Source organism: Octopus bimaculoides, chromosome 2 (assembly GCF_046866305.1).
Source record: "Octopus bimaculoides isolate indiv1 chromosome 2, ASM4686630v1, whole genome shotgun sequence".
Lineage (NCBI taxonomy): Eukaryota > Metazoa > Mollusca > Cephalopoda > Octopoda > Octopodidae > Octopus > Octopus bimaculoides.
The window spans coordinates 101,039,422-101,066,389 of NC_142929.1; the positions used below are offsets into that span (position 1 = coordinate 101,039,422).

The 26,968-nt window shown below is 33.2% G+C and overlaps 1 protein-coding gene across 20 annotated transcripts in view; it reads right to left on the bottom strand.

Moving 5' to 3' along the window:
* Positions 1-15,456: 15,456 nt before the first annotated feature.
* LOC106868823 (dematin) overlaps positions 15,457-26,968 on the bottom strand; it is a 157,005-nt gene continuing 145,493 nt past the window's right edge. For all 20 annotated transcript variants that reach the window (XM_089347304.1, XM_014914247.3, XM_089347306.1 and 17 more), the window contains 5 exons: positions 24,143-24,248; positions 23,967-23,998; positions 19,913-20,017; positions 18,187-18,258; positions 15,457-16,589 (listed from right to left, as the gene is read on the bottom strand). In XM_089347304.1, coding sequence (XP_089203430.1) covers positions 16,476-16,589; positions 18,187-18,258; positions 19,913-20,017; positions 23,967-23,998; positions 24,143-24,248 — 429 coding nt within the window. In that variant the 3' untranslated portion in view covers positions 15,457-16,475. The remainder of the gene's footprint in view (positions 16,590-18,186; positions 18,259-19,912; positions 20,018-23,966; positions 23,999-24,142; positions 24,249-26,968) is intronic.

A 26,968-nucleotide genomic window follows, 5' to 3' on the forward strand; every position in this document is an offset into this window, starting at 1 on the left:
CTCTCTCTCTCTCTCTCTCTCTCCTTTACAAGAGACGTCTCCAGAACCATTGACGAGATGTCATTCTTCTTTCCATTATCTCGACTATTTTTTATTCATCATAGCTGACTGGCCAAATTGCATAGCAACGTGACTCACTGCACGATATTTATTTTAATAAGTTGATAATAGTATTTATATTTAGAGCAAAGGCTACAACACAAAAGCACAGATGAATAGTAATTCATAGCATTTATTGTTACCTTGATTTTATGAATATCTCACTAATTAAACGATTAATTTATTTTCTTGCCCTTCAGTTATCATCACCTCATCCCTTCAAGAGGAAATTAGATGCCTACATATATATATAAATAATATATATAAATAATATATAAATATATGCATATATACATACATATATGTACATACCTACATATGTATATATACATGCATATATGGGTACAGGACATCAAAAAAACGTAGACAAAATGAGAAACGAGAATATAAAAAGCAAAACATAGAAAACGAATTTCTTTTGAACAATGAAAAAAACAGAGAAACGAAACATGCAACATAAAGAACATTCCCTTCATCAGTTGTCCCGTTTTATCTACTCTGCATTTTGAAGGTAAGGACAAGATGTGACTTCGTTAAAACAGTCCTTCCCGCAAAGCAAATTAAATAAAAGGAAGTGAAAGAAAGAAAGATGGATGGTTGTTGGTCACGTGTGAGCAACAAGAGAGTCAAGAAGGAAGAGCTAGAGAGAGAGAGGGAACAGTGAAGGGGAGAGGAAAAGAATAGGGAAAGGGTGGGAGAGAAAAACAGAGAGGGAGATCGATAGACAGAAAAGAGATAGAATAAGAGTGCACATTGTAATTATTAAGATAAAACTTACTTGGAAAAGGATGTGTGGCGTTCGATCATATAGTAATATAAAAAATATAGGAATATATACAAACCTACATATGTATGTATATATACATGCATATATGGGTACAGGACATCAAAAAAACGTAGACAAAATGAGAAACATAAAAAACAAAAACATAGAAAACGAATTTTTTTTCAAACAACAAAAAAAACAGACAGAAAAACAAAACAAGCATCATAAAGAACATTCTCTTCATCAGTTGTCCCCTGTTTTTATCTACTCCACATTTCGAAGGTAAGGACAAGACGTGACTTCGTTAACAGTCCTACTTGCAAAGCAAATGAAATAAAATTTTGGATTTTTTGCAGAGGGTGAAAGTCATAACAAAAACAGGACAGTGAGAACAAAACAGTAAAATATATATCCATATATATATAATACAAAGAATATGTATGCATGTATACCCACATATATGTACATACTTACATCTACATGTGTATATAGATGCATATCAGGATACAGGACGTTGGTAAAATGAACTACAGACAACGGAATGAACACATAGGAAAACAGATAGCCACTTGGAATTAATCCTTCGTCAGCTGCCTCTATTCTAACTAGACATTTCAAAGATAAAGCAGGATGCAAGAAGAAAATGGAGGAAAAATAAGAGGAAGAAGCTGGTCGTTTGTGCTAGTAAACCATTAATTTAATTGTTTAATAAAGGAAAGTGGTAGTAATAGTACATTTACGATCGTTTATGTTTACCAGTTGCAGTTGTAGACATCATCAGAATGCAAGGTCATATGTAGAGGTAAGAAGAGCAAAAGACATGGGGATACATTGGTAATGATAACAAAGACAAAGAATAGTGAGTCTTACTTAATAGTAGATTTCTTAGTTGATAATTCTGCTGTGAAGTTGCTGTAGGATGGAGGCTATTATGATGTGTAGTCCCAAGTTTATGCGCTTACTTAAACTGGGGGCTACAGATCATAAAAACCTCCATCTACATCCACTTCGCAGCAGAATTATCAACTAAGAAATCTACTATAAAGTAAGACTCACTATTCTTTGTCTTTGTTCTCATTACCAATGTATCCCCATGTCTTTCGCTCTTCTTACCTCTACATATGACCTTGCATTCTGATGATGTCTACCACTACAACTCGTAAACAGAAACAATCATAAATGTACTATTATTACCACTTTTCTTTATTAATTAATTAAATTAATGGCTTACTAGCGCAAACGACCAGCTTCTTCCTGTTATTTTTCCTCCATTTTCTTCTTGCATATAATTTAAACTATGGTTTACCCACTGAATTACCTCCTACCATATACCTTTACCAAGGATTGTACCTATGCAGCTAATCATCAGGAACACCTTTGGATGTAACCATCCCTTAGAGGTTTTAAACACCTCTAACTTATACCTATATATTTATATATATATATATATATATCAGATTGGAGCCTGGTGCAGCCTTCTAGCTTGCCAGTCCTCAGTCAAATCGTCCAACCCATGCTAGCATGGAAAGGGGACGTTAAACGATGATGATGATGATATATATATATATATATATATATATATATATATATATATTAGTCAAAGGAGAAAGGGGTAACACCACGATTTTCTGTAAACCAGTCATATGCAAACTACAGCCCATGGGACTTTTTCAATGCCCACCTAATGAAAACTTACCTTGAATTTTTTTAATAAGGCTGCCTGCCTGTTGATAACCCATGTCTCATGCAGCTTACTTTGCAAAAAAGGTTGCCCAGCATGTGGTGGCACAATATTAAGTCTGCAGGGACCGAGTTCTATAAAGTTCAGAACTGTAGAATGCTGAAATCTTAACTAAACCCAGCCAGTGGTTTTGACAAAAGAGCAATGCTAAATAGAATATATAAATATATATTTTTCTATTTCAAGAAAGAGATTTAATCAAATGGCTTTGAAATTGTAATCAGCTAAAATGTTAATTAATTTGTTAGACTGCTATTTTCCTTTCTGCTTTTTACATCAGTGTTTCTATGGTTGCAAAGAATTTTTATTTACTTATTTTTGATTAATATATTTTTACATCAAGATAGCATTCTCTTCTCAAACCACACAACCTGAAATATGCATGTAATCTTTCTTGACAGTCTAACTGGAGTTAGCAGAGTTATGTGCCTTGTCCAGGAATATAATAGTTTCAAATTTTTGCACAAGACCAGCAATTTTAGGAGGAAGGAATTAATTGTTTACACAACCAGTATTTGACTGGTAATTTAAACTCAGAACATAAAGAACCATCAGGAATATAATATCTTCGTATGATCTGAATTTTAATTGTGACTATATTGGTTATATGGTTAAGGTCCTTGCTTTGCAACCTTGTGGCTTGGGGTTCAATCTCACTGTATGGTACCTTGGACAAGTGTTTTCTTTACTGCTCCAGACCAATCAATGCATTGTGAATGAATTTAGTAGATAAAAACTGCAGAAGTCCATCGTGTGTATGTGTTTGCATTTACCCCACCCTGCCTCTACTGCTTCACAACTAGCGTTGGTTTGTTTATGTTCCCATAAGAGTGGTTTGGCAAGATAAAACTAATAGAATAAGTACCAGGCTTAAATAAGTACTGGAGTTGAATTGTTCAACTAATCCTTCAAAGTGGTATCCCAGCATTGCCGCAGTCCAATGACTGAAACAAGTAAAAGAGGAAATGCTAGTGTCTTGAGTGCCTTTGATATAGAGTCACTCTGTTGCAAATATTCAAGCCAGGTCTCTGGTTTAAGGTCAACTTCTTCTATTCCTTCAGTCAGTCTTTGAGGCCTTGGAAAGGTTCCAGGTGCTGTCTTCCTCCTTCTGATGAAGCCTCTGAGAAAAAAAATATGGTCAGTTGACTAGCACTGCTGCATCACAGCCATTGTGATTTATGGAAGAATAAAAATGATTTCTAACATTTTGAGGAAAGAGACAGTCGAACAGATTATAGCCAAGGCATTAAACACTCAAAGCTACTCTACAATACGTGTCCCCTTCTTGCTGCCCTACAATGAGCACTCCCATTCTCCCAGCCCTATAATGTGCATTCCCTTCTACCAACACTACAATATGTGCCCCCATTTCACTACCTTATAATTGCACCCACTTCACTCAGTTCCCCTGTGTGTGCTCCTCCCAGCCATACAATGTGTGACCCCTTTTCCCAGCCCTACAATATGTTCTGCTTCTCTCAGCCCTACATTTTGTACCCCTTCTCAGTTTTTTTACTACAATTTCTTCCAACCATCACTCTATTTTACAGCAGCTTAAAAATGAACCTCCAAAACTATAATTAACTTACAAGAAATTTACATTTCTATGCTTATATGTATCACCAAGTAAATCTGTTATCAGGTAAAATTTTTAACATTTCAGGTGAAATCATGACATCACATGGCCCTCCTATCTACCTGACATTGCACTTTTGTCTGATATCTTCCTCTGTCCCAGAAATAACTTCACCTGCTCTTCAACTAAAATTTTAGCTTCCATATTTTTATTTAGGTCAAGAATTTTTATCTTAAATTATTCAGTGTGCTTGGCACCACAGGATTTTAGCACCCAAGGTAATCACCTACTTTCTCTAGTGCTTAATGCCAGCCTTAACACCAACACTTGAGTAGTGCTTATTTCAGTAACATCAAATTCACAAAATCCAAAGTAAAGCTACAAAAATTTGAACATACAATGTAAACAAAATATAACTAAATACTGTAAGGAAAATACATCTTCTCAAAATAGTCACAACAGCAGTGTCACATTGGTGAGTTTTAGGATTAGCAGATATCCATCTTCCTATCCAATAAATCTTGTTAACTCAGGGTTTATGTACCCTATATGCTGAGGCTTGGTCTGTAAGTAAAAACATTTTTTTCTGCCAAAATTTAAAGATATTACATGTGAGAGGTGTTGGTTATTTTAATCCATCAATGTTGGAGAGTTATTAATGATTATAGCCCCCCCCCCCCCACCAAAAAAAAGAATAATATCTATTTACATGCCAAGATTTTGGATTGCATTCAATGAAAATGAGCCATCAAACCTTCACTTACAGACATTTATCGGTTACTTGACTTACCCATATTCAGATTATGTTCTCCAAATCTCTATTTTATTTTCACAACTACATTTTATAAACCATATACTATCCCTTCCTAAACTCACTTGGCTCATCAATCCCTGCTCCCACCTCCACAACCATGTCACACATTTTCTCTACATTAATCACTTTTTTTTTTAACCCTTTAGGCATATGAATTAATGTTTGACCATGTCACCTTGACTTCAAAAACAGAATTATTATAATATAAATAAAGTTCTTGAAATTAATATGTTGAAATTGAATTTTTATATATATTTTTTTTTAATGAAACAATCAGAATCATTTAAAGAGTTATCCCTTCTTTTTAGTCTAACATCATTTTGCTGATAGTAAGAAGATAAAATGTAAAACTTAAATTATTTTTCCATTCAAAATGCTATTTTAATATAAAATTTATTCAATTTAAGTACAAAGTGTCTTTGAAAGAATTAGAAAATTATAAACTTTACCTTTGTTTTCACTTTCAGAAAAATAGATGCTATTTTATCTTTTTTAATTGGGTAAATCATTGATATTTAGGTTGTTGCTCCCAACAAAGATTTAATAAATAATATTTTAGTATTGTTTAACTAAAAGTGTTCATTTAGAAATATTTCATTCCTTATTCTGCAAACTGTGTATATACATTGTATAATCCTTACATTTACTTAGACGACTTCTCTGTAAACAATGTTCCTAACCAAGGTTCTACATTTACCATTATGACATGTTTTTTTGATTGATTTCTAGCAGGTTGAGTAACCTCATAAAAAGTCTCACATTTGTGTATATGTATATGTCAGTAAAATCTTTGACAGATGATGAATGCCAAAAGACAATAATTTTGTCTATGATATTAATGCAACATTTTAGTGAAATATCTTAGCCAAATCTTCCTCATACATAAACAAAGTGGTAAATGATAAGTTTCAACGATAAGGAATGTTTGTATGACTTCTTTTGTATGTCACAATTCTTGTATATCAATAAATATTGAAGTGGAAAATAGTATAATTACCTTACAAACTGCAGAATTGCTTTGCCAACAGAAAGTGTTGAAAATAGTTTACCCATCTCAAAAATAGCTAGTTTCAAATGGTAGAAAGAAATGTATGCAATAAATTGAAATAAGTTTATAGCAGAGTTAACTATTTAACTGACACTGACTAAAGTTTTAAAAAATATATCACTATTTTTAATACCTTTCTCTTGTTTCTTCCAGACTCTATTAACCTGTCCAGTCATCTTAATATCCCAACTAGAAAAGCATGGAGAGACTATGTTTACTGGGCTATTCAGATATGCTATTAATTTTCTTAGCATACCTGAATACTCCAAAATACTCACAGTTTTCCTTAATCACATTTTTCTGATTCCGCAGCAATCCATGTCAACAACCACTTTGCTAAATTTGATATAATCACATTTGATCTTATTCAGAATAAACTTACTCAACAGGCTGCATAGTTTGAAGATCAAGAACCCCCTCCAGATCAAGTCACTACTTCTCCATATTGAGAGGTCACAGCTCTGGTACTACAAACACATGATTAAAATGACACAAGAAAAAAATTGCAAGACAGATTCTTTAAGCTGAGCCAAAGGACAAGAGAAATAGTTGTAGACCAAGAATGAGATGGTTGGATAATATCTATAGTCTCAGCAGATCATGCTTGGAAATTCAGCCAGAAACGGTAATAATGATTACATCTGATAAGACCCTTTGGAGAAGGTGCCTGAGGACTTTACACCCACAGACCTCCCAGGAGATGGATGGTTTGACATTTGATCTCTTTTTAGTCTGAAAGTTCATTTTTGTTTGCTTCCATTTTTCTTATGACATGAATGATTCTGGAAAAGAAGTAATCATTAATTAATCATGTTTGTCCTGACTCTCTGCACTTAGTTCAAATCTTGCTGTCTTCAACTTAGCCTTTCATCCTTTCAGGATCAATCCAAAGCAGTGGATTAGAAAAACAGTTGGATCAGACATCTTGAGGTATTTCTTACAACTCCTTACTTCATGAGTTCAAATCCCACCACTTACACTTGACATACTGGATGCTTTTAGCAGAGTTTATCTATTGTAAACATTTAAACCAAGTTTTCAGTTTGAAGACACTCTTCTCTCTATTATTATTCATATCAGTCTCAGAAACCCTATAAAAGGCTATAGGCAATACCTTCCCTCCTGACTGAAAAATGATTGGAGTATTCATAGCTGGAGGATCTAATTGCCAACCATAAAATATAGATACAGACATGGCTGTGTGGTAAGAACTTTGCTTCTCCACCACATGGTTTCAGGTTCAGTCCTTGTGCATGACAATTTAGTCAAGTGACTTTCACTATAGACCTGGGCTGGATTTGGTAAGCAGAAACTTAAAGAAGCACATCGTGTGGGGGGGGGGATGCATATATGCATGCATCCATGCATGTGTGTGCATATGTGCATGCATGTGTGTGTGTGTGTGTGTGTATGCAAGTGTGATTGTTTGTGTCTCCTTGCATTGATACTGGGTGTGTGGTTGTTTCAAATGAATGTCATTCATTTCCAACATTAAGCAAAAACATGTTTGGCTAAGAGGAAAAATATAACTTCTTTGGAAGCAAGTAAGGTTTGATGACAGAAAGAGTATCCAACCTTTGAAAGTCTGCTTCAAAAACCTATGTCCAACCCATGCAAATATAGAACACCAGACATTAAAACATTGATGATAATGATGATTACGATGATGTAATATATGCAATAAGTTTCTGATTCTCATTTCAATTGGTGAAAGAATGTAATGTAAAATTGCATGATGAATTTCATAAAGTAATGCTTCAACCAAAGCCTAAACTCACCTTTACATAAAGCAACATTCACATCCAGCAATTTAAACCACGTGAGAAGTGTTTGAGCAGACTTAAGATTAAGGCGTTCTGTATCAAGGACTATACATTGCATTCCTGTTTTTTATTATTTTTTTGGAAGTTATTATTTTATTGTAGATGTGTACTTAACAGTGTAATTTTGTTACTGTATGATCTGATTTTACGTCTCAGCAAAGTTGTCTCTGTTGTTTTACACTTCTGGTATCAATAAGACAAGTGGCTGTTATAATATAGAAACAGTTCAAATGACAATTTTGTAGCTTTATAAATCAGACGAAAATTCAATATCTCAATATCCCAACTAAGAAAATGCATGATAATGTGTGTGTGAGAGAGAGAGAGAGAGAGAGAGAGAGAGAGAGAGAGAGAGAGAGAGAGAATGCAAGTGTGATTGTTTGTCTCCTTGCCTTGATACTCTGTGTGTGGTTGTTGCAAATGAATGTCATTCATTTCCAACATTAAGCAAAAACATGATTGGCTAAGAGGAAGGAGGCCTTTACATGGACAATCAACATGCTAGAAAGTTACATTCAAATACCTTTTAAAATAATAATAAAAACAGGAATGATATGGTATGCAATGTTTCGGCCTTGAACGCCTTAATCTAAGCCTGCTCAAATACTTCTCACGCGGTTTAAAACACTACACATGAAAATAATATTACTCACTGACCAAGGTCATTTTTAGCTCTCATGGCAATGATATTTCTTACCGGCTATTAACTATGTTAATACCAACTTAACCAAGAGAATTTGAGTTTATCTAAACGCAGAAAAAGAAAACGAAAAAAGGGAGCAAGGTAGACAACTCTTGCCATACCTTAGAATATGTCAATTCTGAAATGACGAACAATATTTAAAACCCTTTTGTTATTATATTTCTGTTGAAAATATCATGCCTTTATTTAAATTAATTTCAAAACTAATTCCAAATTTAGTGAAACAGCTATCACAATGAAGCTGATACTTATAACATAAATAAACATGATATCTTAACAGAAGGTTTCAATTTATACTACTTAAAAATTAGAAATCTGTTTCATAGAACTTGGGGCAATCGAAGATAGTTTGGTTTCAAAAGAGTTAGCTAACAACATAATCCAACCTTGCTCACTTTTATTAATGCCTAAACTAAAAATAATCACAAAATTTCCCTTGTACGTTTGAATAGATTGCTTTAACCCTTCAGCTAATGCTTATTCATTCACATTCATCATTATCATCATCGTTTAACGTCCGCTTTCTATGCTGGTATGGGTTGGACGATTTGACACGGAGCTGGCTTGCAAGGAGCTGTCCAGACTCCAGCTGTCTGATGAGACATAGCTTCTACAGCTAGTTGCCCTCCTTCATTCCAACCGCTTAACAGTGTGCTGGGTGCTTTTTACATGTTGCTAGAACAGGTGTATTAACGAAGTACTGGCTTGGGTGCTTTTCACATTGTTTTGAGTTAGCCATGCGTTATCTCAAAACTTCAAGAATTCAATGATGTGATTGTAAGTTTTTAGAATGATATCGTTGGGTAGGTGTGAGACTAGATCTAGCTGGTTTGAACACAAAACATGTAGAATATTTGGGTCGGATATGGCTGGTTTAAACACTAAAAGGTTAAAAGATATCTTTGTCATTCAGAATTGTTGCAGAATTGAAGATAGGTCGAATTGAGCTTTTAAAAAATGCTCAGATAGGAAAAAAAATGGGAACAATTCCTGGTAAGAATGTGCTTAGTTTCAAAATACTGATCTAATTAATATAATTACTCTCTCTTTTACTTGTTTCAGTCATTTGACTGTGGCCATGCTGGAGCACCGCCTTTAGTCAAGCAAATCGACCCCAGGACTTATTCTCTGTAAGCCTGGTACTTATTCTATCGGTCTCTTTTGACCGAACCGCTAAGTTACAGGGACGTAAACACACCAGCATCGGTTATCAAGTGATGTTGGGGGGACAAACACAGACACACAAACATATACACACATATATATATACATATATACGACGGCCTTCTTTCAGTTTTCCGTCTACCAAATCCACTCACAAGGCTTTGGTTGGCCCGAGGCTATAGTAGAAGACACTTGCCCAAGATGCCACAGAGTGGGACTGAACTCAGAACCATGTGGTTGGTAAGCAAGCTACTCTGATTTATTTTCTTAATCTTTTATATTTTACTTGTTTCAGTCATTAGAGTGCAGCCATGCAAGAGCAATGCCTTGAGGGTTTAGTCAAACAAATCAACCCAAGTACTTCTTAGTCTTTTAAGTCCACACTGATTCTATCAGTTTGTTTTGCTGGACTGTCAAATTACAAGGACGTAAACAAACCAACGCCAGTTGTCAGTGCGGGTTGAACAAATACACACGAACACACATACAAGAGGCTTCCACACAGTTTCTTTCAACCAAATCCACTCGTAAGGCATTGACTGGCCCAAAGCTATACAAGCCAATGAGTCACACAGTGGAACTGAACCCATAAAGCAGGTTTCTTCACTATACAGTCATGCCTGTGCCTAATCATTTACTTTTTCCAATGATCATTGCAGCGCTCGGTAGGCATTCACTATTCTTAGTTTTTCTAAGGATCTAGAAAATATCTAAGAAAGTTGTTGTTGTTGTTGGCACTCCGTCGCTTACGACGTCAAGGGTTCCAGTTGATCTGATCAACGGAACAGCCTGCTTGTGAAATTAACATGCAAGTGGCTGAGCACTCCACAGATACGTGTACCCTTAACGTAGTTCTCGGGGATATTTAGCGTGACACAGTGTGACAAGGCTGACCCTTTGAAGTACAGGCACAACAGAAACAGGAAGTAAGAGTGTGAGAAAGTTGTGGTGAAAGAGTACAGCAGGGTTCGCCACCATCCCCTGCCGGAGCCTCGTGGAGCTTCAGGTGTTTCACTCAATAAACACTCACAACGCTCGGTCTGGGAATCGAAACCGCGCTCCTATGACCGAGAGTCCGCTACCCTAATCACTGGGCCATTGCGCCATCTGAGCAAATAACTTAGCCTAAAATCTCCTTGAAAACATGTGACCCTATCTAAAATTTCAATTCCTGTAGCCTGCTGCTTAGAACATTTACACACGTTCATTTTTATATATTAAGATTTCACAGAACAGAGCTATAAAAATTTTATGATTTTTTTTTTTTTTTTGTGTGTGTATAACTTTTATATATGATTGAATATACTCAAAATCGTCATCATTTAACATCCACTTCTCCATGCTTGCCATAGGTCAGACAATTTCTTGGGGCAGATTTTCAACCACTGGATGCCATTCCTATTACCAACTTCACTTGTATGATGATATTGCTAATTTACAACCATAATGTGATGTCTAGGCAAAGATATGCACACACACACACATGTAAATATACATATCACAGGCTCTTATCAGTTTCCATCCACTAAATCCACTCATAAAGCTTTGGTCAGCCCAGAGCTAAAGTAGAAGGCACCACACAATGGGAGTGAACCCTCAACTACATGGTTGGGAAGCAAGTTTCTAAACCACACAGCCACAGCTGTGCTGTTATTTTCTATTATTTCCATTAACTGTTTTCAATTTCTGTTTGTAATATTCTTTTTCATTGGTGTATTTTCAATACCATTTCAGAAGTGGGGTCACATGTTCCCTTTCTTTTGTTGGGTGTTTTCTGCTATAAGAGTGGTTATTTGCAAATATCAATTTAACAAAAAAAAAAAAAAAAAAGTAGATAATGTTCTTAGCAAGCTTTTAAAATGTTCAATTATTGAGAATAGACAGCAAACAGTATGCTGCCTTGAGCATGTAATAAGAATAAAAGTTGTACATTGGATGAATAAATGTTGTGAATTAAAGTTGAAGATTGCATATTATGAAGATATATCAAAAGAAAATGTTGAAATATAAGCATTTAGATGTTTTAAAAAGACACAAGATCAAAGCACATGTAACAATGCCATATTGCAAATCCTAACGAATACCAAAATAAACAGTGAAGACTTTTAATCAACAACAATGACCAGAAGTATTAGATGTGCAACAGCTATCATTTTTTAAATCTACTTTCTTCATTCCAAGTAAAAACACACACCACCACCTTTCATAATTGATAGGTTAATATTAAAAGTTACACTTCGGACTAAATTTATATACTTGTTAATGTTTTCAGAGATTACATCGTCCCCAGTGTTCAACTGGCACTTATTTTATCATTCAGAGTTGATGATAAATAAGTACCAGTTGAACACGGGGTTGATGTAATCGACTTATCCCCTGCCCCGAAATGGCTGGCCTTATGCCAAAATTTGGAATCAATATTTTTAGCAGAACTATTCAATTTATGTTATGACTACTCCATGTATGCCAGACCTAGGGACAATAAGTGGAACTAAGAATATAACAAATTAAGGAGAAATCTTCATTTCTGAAAGATAAAAATAAAAATAGAATAAACAAATAAAATAATAAAGATTTAAATTAAAGCAAACAAATAAAAAAAGCAAAACTCAAGACACTTTGGGTGAAGTTTAATTTAAAATTTATTTTTAAAGGCAAAATGGACAGTTGGCCTTTGTATATTGTTTGAAACACACAATAGAACACATTTGTACAGTTTTTGAAAGGACGCTGCTGGCATTTAAAATAGAAAGAAATATCAAAGCATTCTCAGCAAATAAACAATTGAATTTTAATTGGGCTCTACTGAGTCACTGACAAAATTAGCAATCGTAACAGTGCAAAAGTATAGTTTGTGGAGAGGACATGCAGAAGAGAGGAAGAGAGTGAAAAGAGAGAGAGAAGTTAAGCCAGTGGATCGAATCAGAGAAACAATATGGCATTTTGTTGGAGGCAGCCAAAACAGATACACATGCACACATAGAGGTGAAGGGTTCAAATCTGAAGACATTAGGGGTGAGAAAAAAAAAAAAAAGACAGAAAAGAAATGAAAGAAACATTTTTTTTTTCTAAAGCCAACATTTTAGATCAATTGGAAAAAAAAAAAAATAACCCACAAATAACACTAATGAAATATTTGACAAATTCAGGAAAAAAATTTTAAATAATTCCTTATAAAGAGTTTTTATAAAAAAAATATATAAGTCAAATGTTCAGAGTTTCAGGAATGTAGAGTAGGGATTAGTCAGAAGGTTTCAAAAACCAACTTAGCAGCTAGCAAAGGTACATGACGCCAAACTATTTCATTACATAAGTACTATGGCAAAAGAGAATCCTAATAATTAAAAAGAATTTGCCAGATTTTTTCAATAAAAAAAAAATCTTCAATTTACATTTTAGAAATTAGTAATAAGAAATTAGTAGAAATATAGTAATTGATCACAAAAAATAAATAAATAAGTAAACCAGAAAGTGTGAAAATAAAAGATATATAAGTAGTGTGAAAATAGCATGTTCCTAATTCTATATTCTAATCCAGAAGCTCAATTCAAAACACTAATTAATACAAAGAATGATAATTGCAAGATTCATTAAAATCAAAGCTAATGAAATATCAAACTGATTTTCTTAATTTATAGCATTTGAAAGACTCATCTAATTAGGCAATGAAAACAAAATATTTATTGGAACAAATTTTCTCTTTTAGTATACTTTGGTTGTATTACAGATCGGAAACATAATTTGGAAGTGTTGACTTAATATTGTCTTTTCTCAATATTTATTTCAATAAAATAAAATGTTTAGTTAGTTTAACAGTCATTATTAGTACAGTCAGATTATGAAACAACACAATTCTCAACAGCTTATTTATCATTCATAATACTATATTATCCACTGAGTTCTATTCAACAGTAGAGGTTTAGCGTTCAGAAAAGGGAGAGAATTCAAAGCCTTACAATAAGAAACTTGACGTGAAAACTTTTTGCCTATTCTATTTCCTCTTGCTCAATACTAAATTATTTGGAAGGCTTGACTGAATAATTGTTTAAAGAAAAATTAATTAATTAATAATCAAGTTTCCTTTCTTTCAAATCTAACTTGTGAATTTATTACATTTATTCCCCAGTAATTACATAAATTGTTTTATAAGTAAAGCACATTGATTAAGTTATCTTGTAGCTAATTGGTTGTGTATTTGTATTTTGTCACAAGAGCTGTGTTGTTGTTAGCAAATCACTTGACAGTACATGCCTCAATCTAGGAATGGAGAGACACGTGTTAGGTTCTTATAGTCCTAGAAACATCTAGTCAAAGGTACTAATAACATAAAAATATTAAAAGATGAAGTTCAATTCAAGATGCTTCATGGAATCAAAATACTAAAGGTAAATGTGATGTTACTGATATACATATAAACAGCAAACCTAAATGATCTGCCCCATTAAAAAAATAAAATTCAATATTCACATATAAATATATATCAAAGATAAAAATGACAATTTATCCATATTAGGTGATTGAACAAAACAGTACGAAAATTAACTGAGGCATCATAGTTATAAGCATAATAGTCTCAAACTTCTGAAGATGTTTAGTTAAAAATGAAACATTAGAGAAAACTTCATTTTGTAATGTTTCTTTTTTATTTTTAAAATTTTTTTTACATATTTTCTCAAGTTAAAAAGACAAATATGTGTCTTATTTAAAAATCTACTAGAAAGAAAATAAACATTCCTCTCAATAGATGTCAAGATGTTTCATTCCATACTTACTAATGTGGGATGAAATTAGAAAAAGAACAATGCATCAACAAGACTTTAGAAGTAGAATATACAAGTGAGACCAACTGCTTAAGGTTTTACATTCTGTGATAAATTACATGATATTATCAACAGAAAGAAACAGCATCCATGTAGTAGTTACAAGATCACACTAAAATACAAACATTAGTAGCTAGAGGCTAAATCCAAAGAAAAATTAGATACATATAATACAGCCTGTAGTAAACAACCTCTTTGAACAATCATTACATATACATACATATACACACGCACACATAGACACACACACACATATACATATATATTTTATATATATATATATATATATATATATATATATATATATATATATATATATATATAAAATTATACCCAAGCATACATATACAAGTAACTACTCACACACTCATTAAACACTCCATGTTAATTTAATTGCCCGGCTGATAATGCATTAAAAAGGCACTGGCGAAGGAATCACTAAATTTAATGGCTAAGAGAAAAATAAAGTGTATTTCCCCACAAACACAAAATATGATTTATATTTATGAAATCATAAGCTAAGTAAGCTGTATTGTATAATATTTTCCATTAACAATATTTAAGAGGAAAAAGTATGCACAGAATTTTAAATCAATTTGTTAGAGCAACCTACTTTACAAATATGATCTGTTTAATAACTGATTACATTGAATGATGAAGCTATTAACACTTGACAATCTTTTGCTGAATTTGTTTGGAGGGAAAATGAAAAAGAATTGAAGATATTTTTGAAATAATTCATTAAAATTAAGATAACCAGAGAGAGATTTTTTTTTTAAGATGCAGACGGTATGAAAACACAACAATGAGTAAAAATAAACAAGGGAGAAGCATTTTTGCAGCAAACAGTTTGACCAAACACAAATTCAAGAGGGAAATAAAGAAAAAAATTAAGGCCCCTCTAGTTCCAGATAATTCTATAGAACTTTATTTTCAATGAGTTGGTATCAAGGGAGATAATTACAAAGAATTCAATGTAAATATTTTTATAGAATGGATATCATTTTAGCAGATGGTTACTATTTAGGAAAAAAAAAATTCTGTTATAAAATTAATGGCAAAAGTAAGCAAATTCAATGAAAAAATAAACTGAACAAATTTGGTATCTTGATTATAATGGAAGAACACAGCCACAGAGAAAAGTATTGTGTGCACATAGTGTGTCTGTGATGGCATTGGTAAGAAATGCTACAGAGAGAATAAGCTAAGCTGTGTCAAAAAAAAAAAAAAAAAAAAAAAATTACATTTTCAACACAGAGAAGCTGACTGCATTCGAAAGCAGATCATTACTTTCTGCCATTGCTAATGATTACTAATTTAGATGATTATTTCATCTGAATGTTTGTGAGCAGCAATGACTGGAGAGAGAGAGACAGAACAGAGAAAGAGTGTATGCATGTATGTGTATGAGAGAGAGAGAGAGAGAGAGAGAGAGAGAGAGAAAGAGAGAGAGAGAGAGAGAGAGAATTCTGATATTTATATATAGAGCTATTCAAATTTCAATAAGCTACTTGCAGTGGGCTTGAAAGACTGTATGGAAAAGGTTAAATCAAGAAGCAGTGTTATTTGTAGTAGTGGTAATAGTAGTAGTAGTAATAACAGTTCAAAGTAAAGACCTAGTTGCTGCTATATGTGACCATTGGTATATTAAATAGAATTATACCAAAACATCAAAACCACATATGGTTTTAACTATCTAGAAAAGTTCATTTTGAACCACTTGTCCATCACCTTACTGATCAAATGAAATCATTGTTGTCGTAGATGTATGTTTGTTGTGTGTGTGTGTGTGTGTGTGTGTGTGTATGTGTGTGTGTGTGCGTGTATCTGTGCGTTGTGTCTGCATGTGTGTTTAATAATGAAATATTATTGATTGCATAAGTGGACATGTTGTATTTATACATAGTTGCACATAGCAAATTTAATACAAGTGGTGTCTTCGCTTCAAGTCATTACGTTTCCATTCAGCAAGTCGGTAAAATTCTTCCTGACTCATCTTAAACAATTCATGAAAATCCTCTTTGGCGAGATATATCTGAAATAATAATAATAATAATGATGATGGTTGATGATTTAAAATTTTGACCACAAGGCCAGCAATTTCGGGGGAGGGGATAAATCGGTTACATCAAGCCCAGTGGTATTTATTTTATCAACCCCAAAAGGATGAAAGGTAAAGTTGACCTCAGCAAAATTTGAACTCAGAACTTAGAGACAGATGAAATGCTGATAAGCATCTTGCCCCCCTGTTAATGATTCTGCCAGCTCATCGTCTTAACAATAATAAGAAATAATAATAATAATAGGAAGAAACATTTAACCACATTGTTTCTGGTTTCCCAGTGTTAGCCAAAGAGAATGTATTTAGAGATATGACACACCAAGGATCTAGTTCAAAACGGGGGCGCCAGTATTTTCTTAACGAAACACTTTGAAACTTGGGACACTGGTAGAATGTGTCATATAAAACATCTTTTTCTCTTAGTCTTCTTAAGAAAAATTATTATATTGCAACTTATTTCATGTTAAAGTTGTCGTATTTCTGTAATTTCAACCAATGACTGACGTCCGTTCAGCTGAATACAGTAAGTGCTGACTACGTAAACAAACGATTCTCAAACGATTCTGGCGGTGATAAAATTATTATTTCCTTGTCAAAAAATGGCTGAAGCATATTGGCAGTAGCTAATAAACCTTTCTATTATAGGCACAAGGCCTGGTTTTTGAGGGAAGGGTTAGGGTTAGGGCAAATGTTGTACACATACAGTTCAGGCAGATGTTAACGAAATTATATTAAAAATAAAACGAAGGAAAACGAACACACGTGTGTTGCCTCTCTGCAAAATGTCAGAAGTAATGGAGATTAAATACGCTTTACACCGCTTAAACTGCCAAAGGAGTAACTGTAAACAGCTGAATACTTGTCAGTGATTGGTTGAAATTATCGAAATAAGACAATTTTTTACATGAAATAACTTCGAATACAAAAATTTTTTTCTGTTCTATAACACAAAATAGATAAGTATACGAAGTTTGAAAGTCTTTTGGTACCAAAAACACTACATAAAACATGAATGAAAACTGGTGCCCCTGTTTTGAACTAGATCCCACACCAATCAAAAGAGTTTTAATAAGTGGCCATTTACTCTGACCACTAAATAAATGTTGCTGTATATTGAAGTAATCCAGCTTCTGGGAATATTTGAAATCAGCTGTCAGCTAATAATGGTGAACCCCATTAAAAGCCTTTAAATGAACTGAATTAATCAGAGCTTCACAATCAGCAGCTTGTTACCTGCCCTATCTATGTTGTATCACATGAGTTTGTCATGGACAGATCTACTCAGGATCATGGCTAACTATAATTGCAAAATTACTTTTCATTTATTCCTCTTATAATGGTCAGTATGATTTACAAATTCAGATATTTGCATCAAACATGTTTCATATATTGTCAACAAAATATGTTGGCAAAATTGATTGGTGATGTAATTAGACAGTTAATTTGGTATTGGAATCCCTTGAAAAACATGCCTATCATAACTTCAAACATGTCATGAAATTTGCCAGGATATCACAGCGATAGACACAGGTTAAAGAGGACAGTATCATTAAAGAACAGAAATATTTACCTCCAAACAGTTTCTATCGACATCTTTGGGTAAGTCAAAGTTGGTAATCTTCAGGCGTTCATAAGGATACACCTATAGAAGAAGCATAAGTAGAAAAAAGTCTAAGGAAAAATTTGTTATAGAAAACAAATATACAAACAGTCAATGTAAAAAGGTTTATTACAACATGTGAAAGATGACCTGCACCTTTCATTGTCACTACACACAATGAAAAGTTTATCACAATAAGTTGCTAATTAACACATGATGACTAAGTGTGGTAAAGCCCAAGATATTGATTAGTCAAGATTTTTAGTTAAATTGAATACATTAAAGGAATTAAATTAACTGGCAATCAAACCTGCATCACAGATTTGGTACCCTGGCGTAGGTTTACCACTACTCTAGAATTTTTGCATTTTTGCTTTTTTTTTGTTATTGTTCCTTGGCTTCTGGTTGAATTAAGCAGATTTATGATTAGAGATATTCTAGTCATGTCAATCCCATCCCTTTTTGGGTCACAGTGCATCCAGAACCACAACATCCAATGTATCTTTCTTCTCTAAGAAGAGAGGATGTACAGAATTTGAGAGAGATATGGCTGCTACTTCTAGCATATCAAGCTCTTATTGATTCCTTTGTCTTTGCATAAAGGGGAAGCATTTCTCCAGAGTAACTGTCATATAAAGATAATGGACGATGTCTATTTTTAGTAGTTTACTACTGGTTTCAGTAGCTTCTCTGATTTTCTCCCTTTTTTGATAAGTATATTTTTCCTCTTTGTTTTTATCAATATCTTATATCTCCATTTACTTTTAGTTTGTATTTTCATTAATCTATTTAGCTTTTTACCATTCCTCTATGAAGCACTACCACACAAGACTGCACCAGTCAGCCAGTCCTCAAACATGCAATATCACAAGAATGGTACTATGTTTACATTCATCTTGAAGGAAGTGAGGAGCTCTCTAATGTAAGGAAAAAAAAAACTCTAATTTATTCTACCATTCATTTCCATACTGTAATGGAATCATAACAAGAATGAATTTTTGACTTAGAAAATTTTCAACAGGATGGTATGGTAAGAGTTAAATGCCATCTAATATTCTGTTTCTCAATTCCATCAGATTATACTTAATGCATTTTGTTCCAAATATACACCAACCATGCACATGGTGTTGTATGGCATAATTTTTTTGTTTTCCCTGCAGTTATAAATTTTATCTGATACTTGTATACTGAGTACCAGGTTTAGTTTTAGTATGTGGATGTATTCTATTTCTTCACAGTTATTTCTATGATTTTTTAAGAGTCAATAGAATATTATAGAGATAACAGCACATTAGGTCACTTTATTAAAACATATGTTGGTTTCTCTTGAGTTCTTTGATAAAACAACTTGTGAAATGCGCCATGGTCAATTCTTGAGAATAGTTCAGTTGGGAGCATCTACTAACCCTTTACAAGTTTCAAAAACGCATACATACAGAAAGGGAAACTTGTTATACAAAAAGTGGACTACAAAATAAGTGTAAGAGGAACTTGTTACGGAATATATTAAAATAGTAGAACTGATATTTAAAAGAAATAAAGACAGAATCAAAATTAACCATTTAAGATTACAGAGTAATTAGAAAACAAGAACAAAGCAGAAAAAATAAATTTCAACTCAGTACATTGAGTCCTATAGTTTGGTGTAAGATTTTCATACATATTTCCTTCAATACATTTTAAGAAGTACACTTACAGGTGGCTCAGATTCTGTATGCCAAGTGTTGCGTTGGTAGGTCATCAGAGATACAGCTGGCCCATCATAAACACCAGGTTCCCCAGCTCTAGAATAACTTGATCGCTGAAAAATAAGTTGAAATGTCATTACAGCTTCTGAAAGACTTTACACAAGTAAATAACAAACAATTATACACCTAATTCCTCTTACCCCTCCTCCTCCTCATTATTACTATTATTATTATTAAGATGGCGAGCTGGCAGAATTGTTAGCACACTGTGCAAAATGCTGAGCAGCATTTCGTCCATCTGCCAAGGTCAACTTTGCCTTTCTTCCTTTTGGGGTCAATAAAATAAGTACCAGTGAAACACTGGGGTCGATGTAATCAGTTTACTCCCTCCTCCACACTTTCAAACCTTGTGCCTATAGTAGAAAGGATTATTATTATTATTATTATTATTATTATTATTATTATTATTATTATTATTAAGGCTGCAAGCTGGCAGAATTGTCAGCATGCAGGGCAAAATGTTTAGTGGTATTTCATCTGTCTTTACATTCTGAGTTCAAATTCTGCCGAGGTTGACTTTGCCTTTTATCCTTTCAGGGTCAATGAAATAGGTACCAGTTACACACAGGTCGATGTAATTGACTTTCCCCCTCCCACAAAATTTCAGGCCTTGTGTCTTTAGTAGAAAGAATTACTACTACTACTATTACTATTAATATTATTATTATTAAGGAGGTGAGCTGGCAGAATTGTTAGCACATCAGACATATTACTTAGAAGTATTTTTTCCAGCTCTTTAGATCCTGCGATCAAATCCCACCAAAGTCAACTTTGCCTTTTCAGCCGTTCAGGGTTGTTAAAAATAAAGTACCAGTCAAGCTAAAAAATTACTAGCCTTGTACTAAAACTTGAAACAAGGCAAAATCGTTAGCACATCAGGCAAAATGTTTAACATTTCATTTGTCTTTACGTTCTGAGTTCAAATTCCACCAGTCAACTTCGCTTTCATCCTTTTGAGGGAGATAAAATAAGTACCAGTTTGAACACTGGGCTCAATGTAAACAACTTATCCACCCCCACCACCAAATTACTGGCCTAGTACCAAAATTTGAAATAATTATTATGATTGTTATTATTATTATTATTATTATTATTATTATCATTATGATTATCATTATTATCATCATCATAATACCCTCCTTGACAAACTGACTAAACAGCAATTAATTTTCTCACTTAACATTTATAATACTCTCATTTGGCAAGAGTTTTGATGTGAAAATGTGTGAAAAAATATTGTGATTGTCCAAAGTATGTTTGTGAGTCATTCTATTTTCTTTATTATCTCTTCTATATCATCATCATCACCATCATCATTTAATGTCCGTTGTCCATGCTAGCATTGGCTGGATAGCTGTGCTGTGAAAGTTGTATGTGAACTGTACACAGCTCTTAGTATTTTTGTCTAGAGTATATGCTTATGTTTGCTGTATGTGTGGGTTGATTATATTTGGTGTTTTCTCATGTTGCTGGTACAAAGGGAGACAATAAATTTCATAGGTGTTACTTAAAGACTCTCTTGTTGAGGGGGTTAGTTTTTAAGAGATTCAAGTAGGGTTGGAGAAGTTGCAATGCAATGTCTTAAGAATAGTGAGAGTTTGTGTGATGTCAACAGTGTATAAAGTTGTTTGTATATCGAGGTGTGGAAAGGTCATGTAAGCATAAGTTGAAAAGAATGAGCGAGAAGGTAAATCCTTGTGGCTCTTCATCTGGAAAGCTGCTGGTTTTAGATGCGTTGGTCTTGTACATTATATAGTCTTGGTGGCATGACAAGTAGTTTGCTAGCCTACTGTGCTGTTTCTGAAGTTGGTATTGAGTTTTTCTTTTTTTTTTTGCATGAGTGAATAGCAGGAAATGGAGTCAAAAGCTTTACTAATAGTGATGCTAGTCAGAATGATATATGGGGAAGGGTTTTTTTCCTGTGTTAGGTTTGTGAGGTACATGGTGATTGAGTAGAGTGAAAGTGGTTAGTAGTGGTTGTAATTTGGAGAGGGTGATATGTAGGTTAGTGATATTAAAAACTAGTTATTCTAAATATTTTGAGGTTGTGCATAGGAGGTGATAGTTCTTCACTTGGGTTGTTATTGAATTTATTTGTTATAATTTTGTTCAACTTCTAGTTTCTAAAGATTTGACTACATTGGTACAAAGTGTTATGGATGTTGGTGAGTGCAGGGATTTTTTCAGGTCTTCTGCATTTTAGGTGTATGCTTGTGATTTTGTTTGGGTTTGGGCCTTAAGATTGAATTTTAGATTTCCCTATTGTTTTTCACATGTCTAATGAAGCAGGGTCAAAACCGTGGTCTAGATGGAATGTATGATGAATACCTTTCCCTTTGTGTTCCTGCCCTCTTTCAGTACTTTTCAATGGGTGGTCTTTGAGAAATGCCTGAAAGAGCATTTGCTTGGTGTTGCAGTGTGGACAAGAGATATTCTGTGCAATAAAAAATCTCCCCTGACAGTGTTTGTGAAGGTGGTAAAGCTGGGATGTGCAATCAGGTGAGATCGTTGGTGACAATAGTGGTGATATACATACATATATATATATATATATATATATATATATATATACACACATATTATCGTTATGTCCACTTTTCCATGATTTTGTCCACTTTTCCATGATTGCATGGGTCAGATGGAATTTGTTGAGGCAGATTTTCTACAACTAGATGCTCTTCCTGTCACCAATCCCCACTTGTTTCCAAAGAAGGTAATATTTCCCATGACCAGATATGTTTCCCATGGAAATTAACAATATTGCTTGTATGACAGTGATGCATTTTTACAACAATCACGACGTTGTTTATTTTGATGCTGCTTGTAAGTAACAAGCAGGTGTTACCTTAATGGATATATTATGCTAATGTTTTGCTCCTGCTGACTACTATTGATTCCCAGACAGCATTTATGCTTTTAATGCTGTTGACACTGCCAGATTGAGTGGTACTTCTCAGGTATTGAAACCACAGTAATTTTCATTTGGCAGCTGAAGATGGAAATCCATATTTTTTATGCTGGTTTGTGAAATTTTTATGTCTTAGTCTCATTATTCTGAGTTGTTCTTCATTTCAGTGAGGTGGAAAGTGATTTTAGATTCATGATTTCTGTAGATTACACACATTGATATTGGTTGTGTTTCTTCACAGATAATCTTATTAAACATGGATAACGCTCAGATATTGGTGTCTAGTTTTGGGATGTTCTATAGCATATATATACAAAGGGATTTACCAACCAAAACCACTCACAAGGCTTTGACTGGCCTAGGGTTATGATAAGGACACTTGCTCCAAGTGCTGCAAAGTGGAAGTTAACCCAAGACCACATGGTTGGGAAGCAAACTTTTAACCACACAGACACACCAGAACCGAACTACATATCTGCATGCCTGTTTGTGTGTGTATGTATCATCATCATCATCATCATCATCATTTAATGTTCATTTTCCATGCTGGCATGGGCTGGACGGTTTCACTGAAAACTGGTAAGCTGGGGAACTGCAGATTTTAGTCAAACCATCCAACCCATGCCAGCATGGAAAACAGATGTTAAATGATGATGATGATGATGATGATGATACACACACACACAAACACACATATAGTATGTTTATTATATTAACGAGCTTTGTGTTGCTAGTTTTTATTTTGAGTCTGTAGCACCATTCCCTATTAGCTTATGATTCTTATTTGTGATATCTACATATTGAATGCAAGGTTTTAGGCATAGTATGATACAACCACCACTGCTACTATTGTAAAGAAAGGTCTGTCTTGTCTTATTCAGTTACAACTTAGGGAAGTGAGCATTTAGTTTTTGAATAATTGCTACATGAATGTTAAAAGTGATTTTTGATGCCATTAGTGTTGTATAGCAGAACATCTAAATAATCTTGTCATGTATAAAGAGTTTGTGTGATGATGATGATGATGATGATGATGATGATGATGATGATGATGATGATGATGAAGGCAATGACTGTATGACAAATTGTAGTACCTTTGATTTTCTGTCTTCACTAATAGTTGAATCTGAAATACACAACACAAAAGAAATGCTTAATAATGAATAAATAAGATTGCACACATATCGAACAAACTGTTAAGAAATGTAGAATAAGCAAAAATCACTTGAATAAACAACATGTAATTTGTGTAAAAAAAAATATTCATTACCACTAATTTTTCTGTCATCTGACTGATTGCTAGAATCCATGTGATTTGCATGCTTGACATCGGATGATGTTGGAGATGTTGATGACTCATCCATTTCATAGTATCTCTGATGAGAAAAAAATAAAAATAAAAATATAAAAATAACTTAACTACACAGGCGTAGGTGTGGCAAGAAGCTTGCTTCCCAACCACGTGCTTCTAGGTTCAGTTCTATTATGTGGCACCTTGGGCAAGTGCCTTCTACCACAGCCCTGGGCTGACCAATGCCCTGTGAGTGGATTTGGTAAATGGAAACTGAAAGAAGTCTGTCGTATACATAAATGCATATATCTATGTGCGTGTATCTTTGAGTCTGTGTTTGTTCTCCACCATCGTTCAACAACTGGTGTTGTGTTTTTGTTCCCCTAACTTAGCAGTTTGGGCAAAAGAGACCACTAGAATAAGTACCAGGCTTTAAAAAATAAGTCCTGGGGTTGATTTGTTCAAGGTGTTGCCCCAGCAAGGGCATAGTAAAAAATGACTGAAACAAACAAAGGATAAAAGATACTATTTGAGCAGAGGACACAACAACAACACTGGACAATGTAACATAGATGGAATTTTAAGGAAGGTTTTTAAAATATATATTTATACATAGCACCCTCTCACAATTATAAATCTGTTCCCCGCATCGTACTTTACCCTCTTTCATCAACTTGCCTAAAATCACCACGCCCTCTCTCTCTCTCCTATTCTCTTTCACCTGCTTTAGGTAAGTTGCAAAGTGACTTCACTAGTTGCCAGTGCCATGGGAAAGAAATAAGCACCTAGTATTCTCTGTAAAATGGTTCGTGTTGGAAAGAGTATCCAGTTACAGAAGCTATGAAAAAACAGATATGAGTACAGTGCGATCCTCTAACTCATCAAATCGTGTCAAACTGTTCGACCCATGTCAGCAGGGAAAGTAGATGTTAAATGATAATGATGATAATGGGGATATATATATATATATGGTTTTAGGGAAAATAACCAAGTTTCAAGAACTCATCGATGAAAATCCACTATCACATATAGAAAAATTAACAATTAAAAGCACAATAAATGAGTATAATATAAAGTAAAGTAAATATCATAAGATAAATATAATAAAATGATTACACGTGTTTCATAACTAATTTTCAAATAGAAAGGAAATTTAAATCGATTAAAATCAATTAAAATCAATTGAAATTTTTGAAAATATATATTTATACATAGCACCCTTATTTAACTTATTTAACACTAAATTATTTAGAAGTTATAGTTTCATTTCTATATAATATTAGAACTTCGATTTGAATAGTGTTGATATATTTTTGATTATTTTTGATTGATAATATTTGATTAATAATTAGTCTTTATTGTTTATAATATCGTTAAAGGTTTTTTTAATTAAAACTTTGTATATATATATAAAGTTTAATCTTTTATTCTTAATAATTTTTTTTTTTCTTTCCTAATGTTTTCATTCATAATTTTTTCATTCATATTTTTATTCTTACGTTTGTAGAAATAAATATTCTTGTATTTTTCTATTATACAATTGATTTTTAATGATAATTAAATAAACGTTTTTAGCTTTAAATAGTATAGCTTTAACTATTACACCGGTTAAATATGTACTAATTTTATCTTCATTATTATTTTAAACTTAAACTTCGTTCAAATTGTATTTAAAACAAAGATAATTTAAAACAATGATAATTTATGTAAGCTGTTTTTTGTATATAATATACATGTTATTATAATGGATGAAGGGGGGATTATTGAATGGTTATTATTTTTATATTTTTATATTTTTAATTTTTCTATCTTTATAATAAAATAAGTATTTCATATTAATTCATTTGGTACTTATTATTGGTTGAGATATATATATCTAATTATTATTCTACTTACGATCTGACGATTAGCTATATTTTTGAATAGAATTTATTTTCGATAATTTCAATTGATTTTAATCGATTTAAGTTTCCTTTCTATTTGAAAATTAGTTATGAAACACATGTAATCATTTTATTATATTTATCTTATGATATTTACTTTGCTTTATATTATACTCATTTATTGTGCTTTTAATTGTTAATTTTTCTATATGTGATAGTGGATTTTCATCGATGAGTACTTGAAACTTGGTTATTTTCCCTAAAACCATATATTTTATATATATTTTATCTATAAAGCTCAATTTAATTTAAATTTTTTATAAATTGATTTTAATTGAGTTTTTACCTGTAATTTTGGATTTTGTCCCTAATATTATAATGTATATATATATATATATATATATATATATATATTATTTAAAACTGTTTGATACGGATCCATGCAACTTAAAGTTCCACAGGCCTCTAACAGAAACTCATTTCTTTCAGGTTTTGAATTGCAATCAAACTGTTTTAAATAATACATGTAATTCCTACTAAATGTGTCGAGTGCCTTTTCTTTCATTTGTCCACTCATATATACTCATATACAGATATACCCAGGATTTTGCATCCACAAAGTACTTAGCTTTACATATGTCTTGTCAGACCCTAATAGCCAGTGGCCTATGATCTCTCTTCAAAATGGAGAGAGAGAAAGAAGGCCTTGTGGCTAGTTTTTGAAAACACAGAGGTCAAACGAAAGAGATTGTCTCCCTTAGACCACTGTCCGGAATCCATCCAGTCAGCTTGCAGGTCCCAGGATTTCAGTAGGAATCGCATGGAATCCTGGGACCTGCAAGCTAACTGAGTGGATTCTGGACAGAAGTCTAGGAGAGATAATCCCTTGCGTTTAACCTTTATGTTCAAAACCTGGCCACGA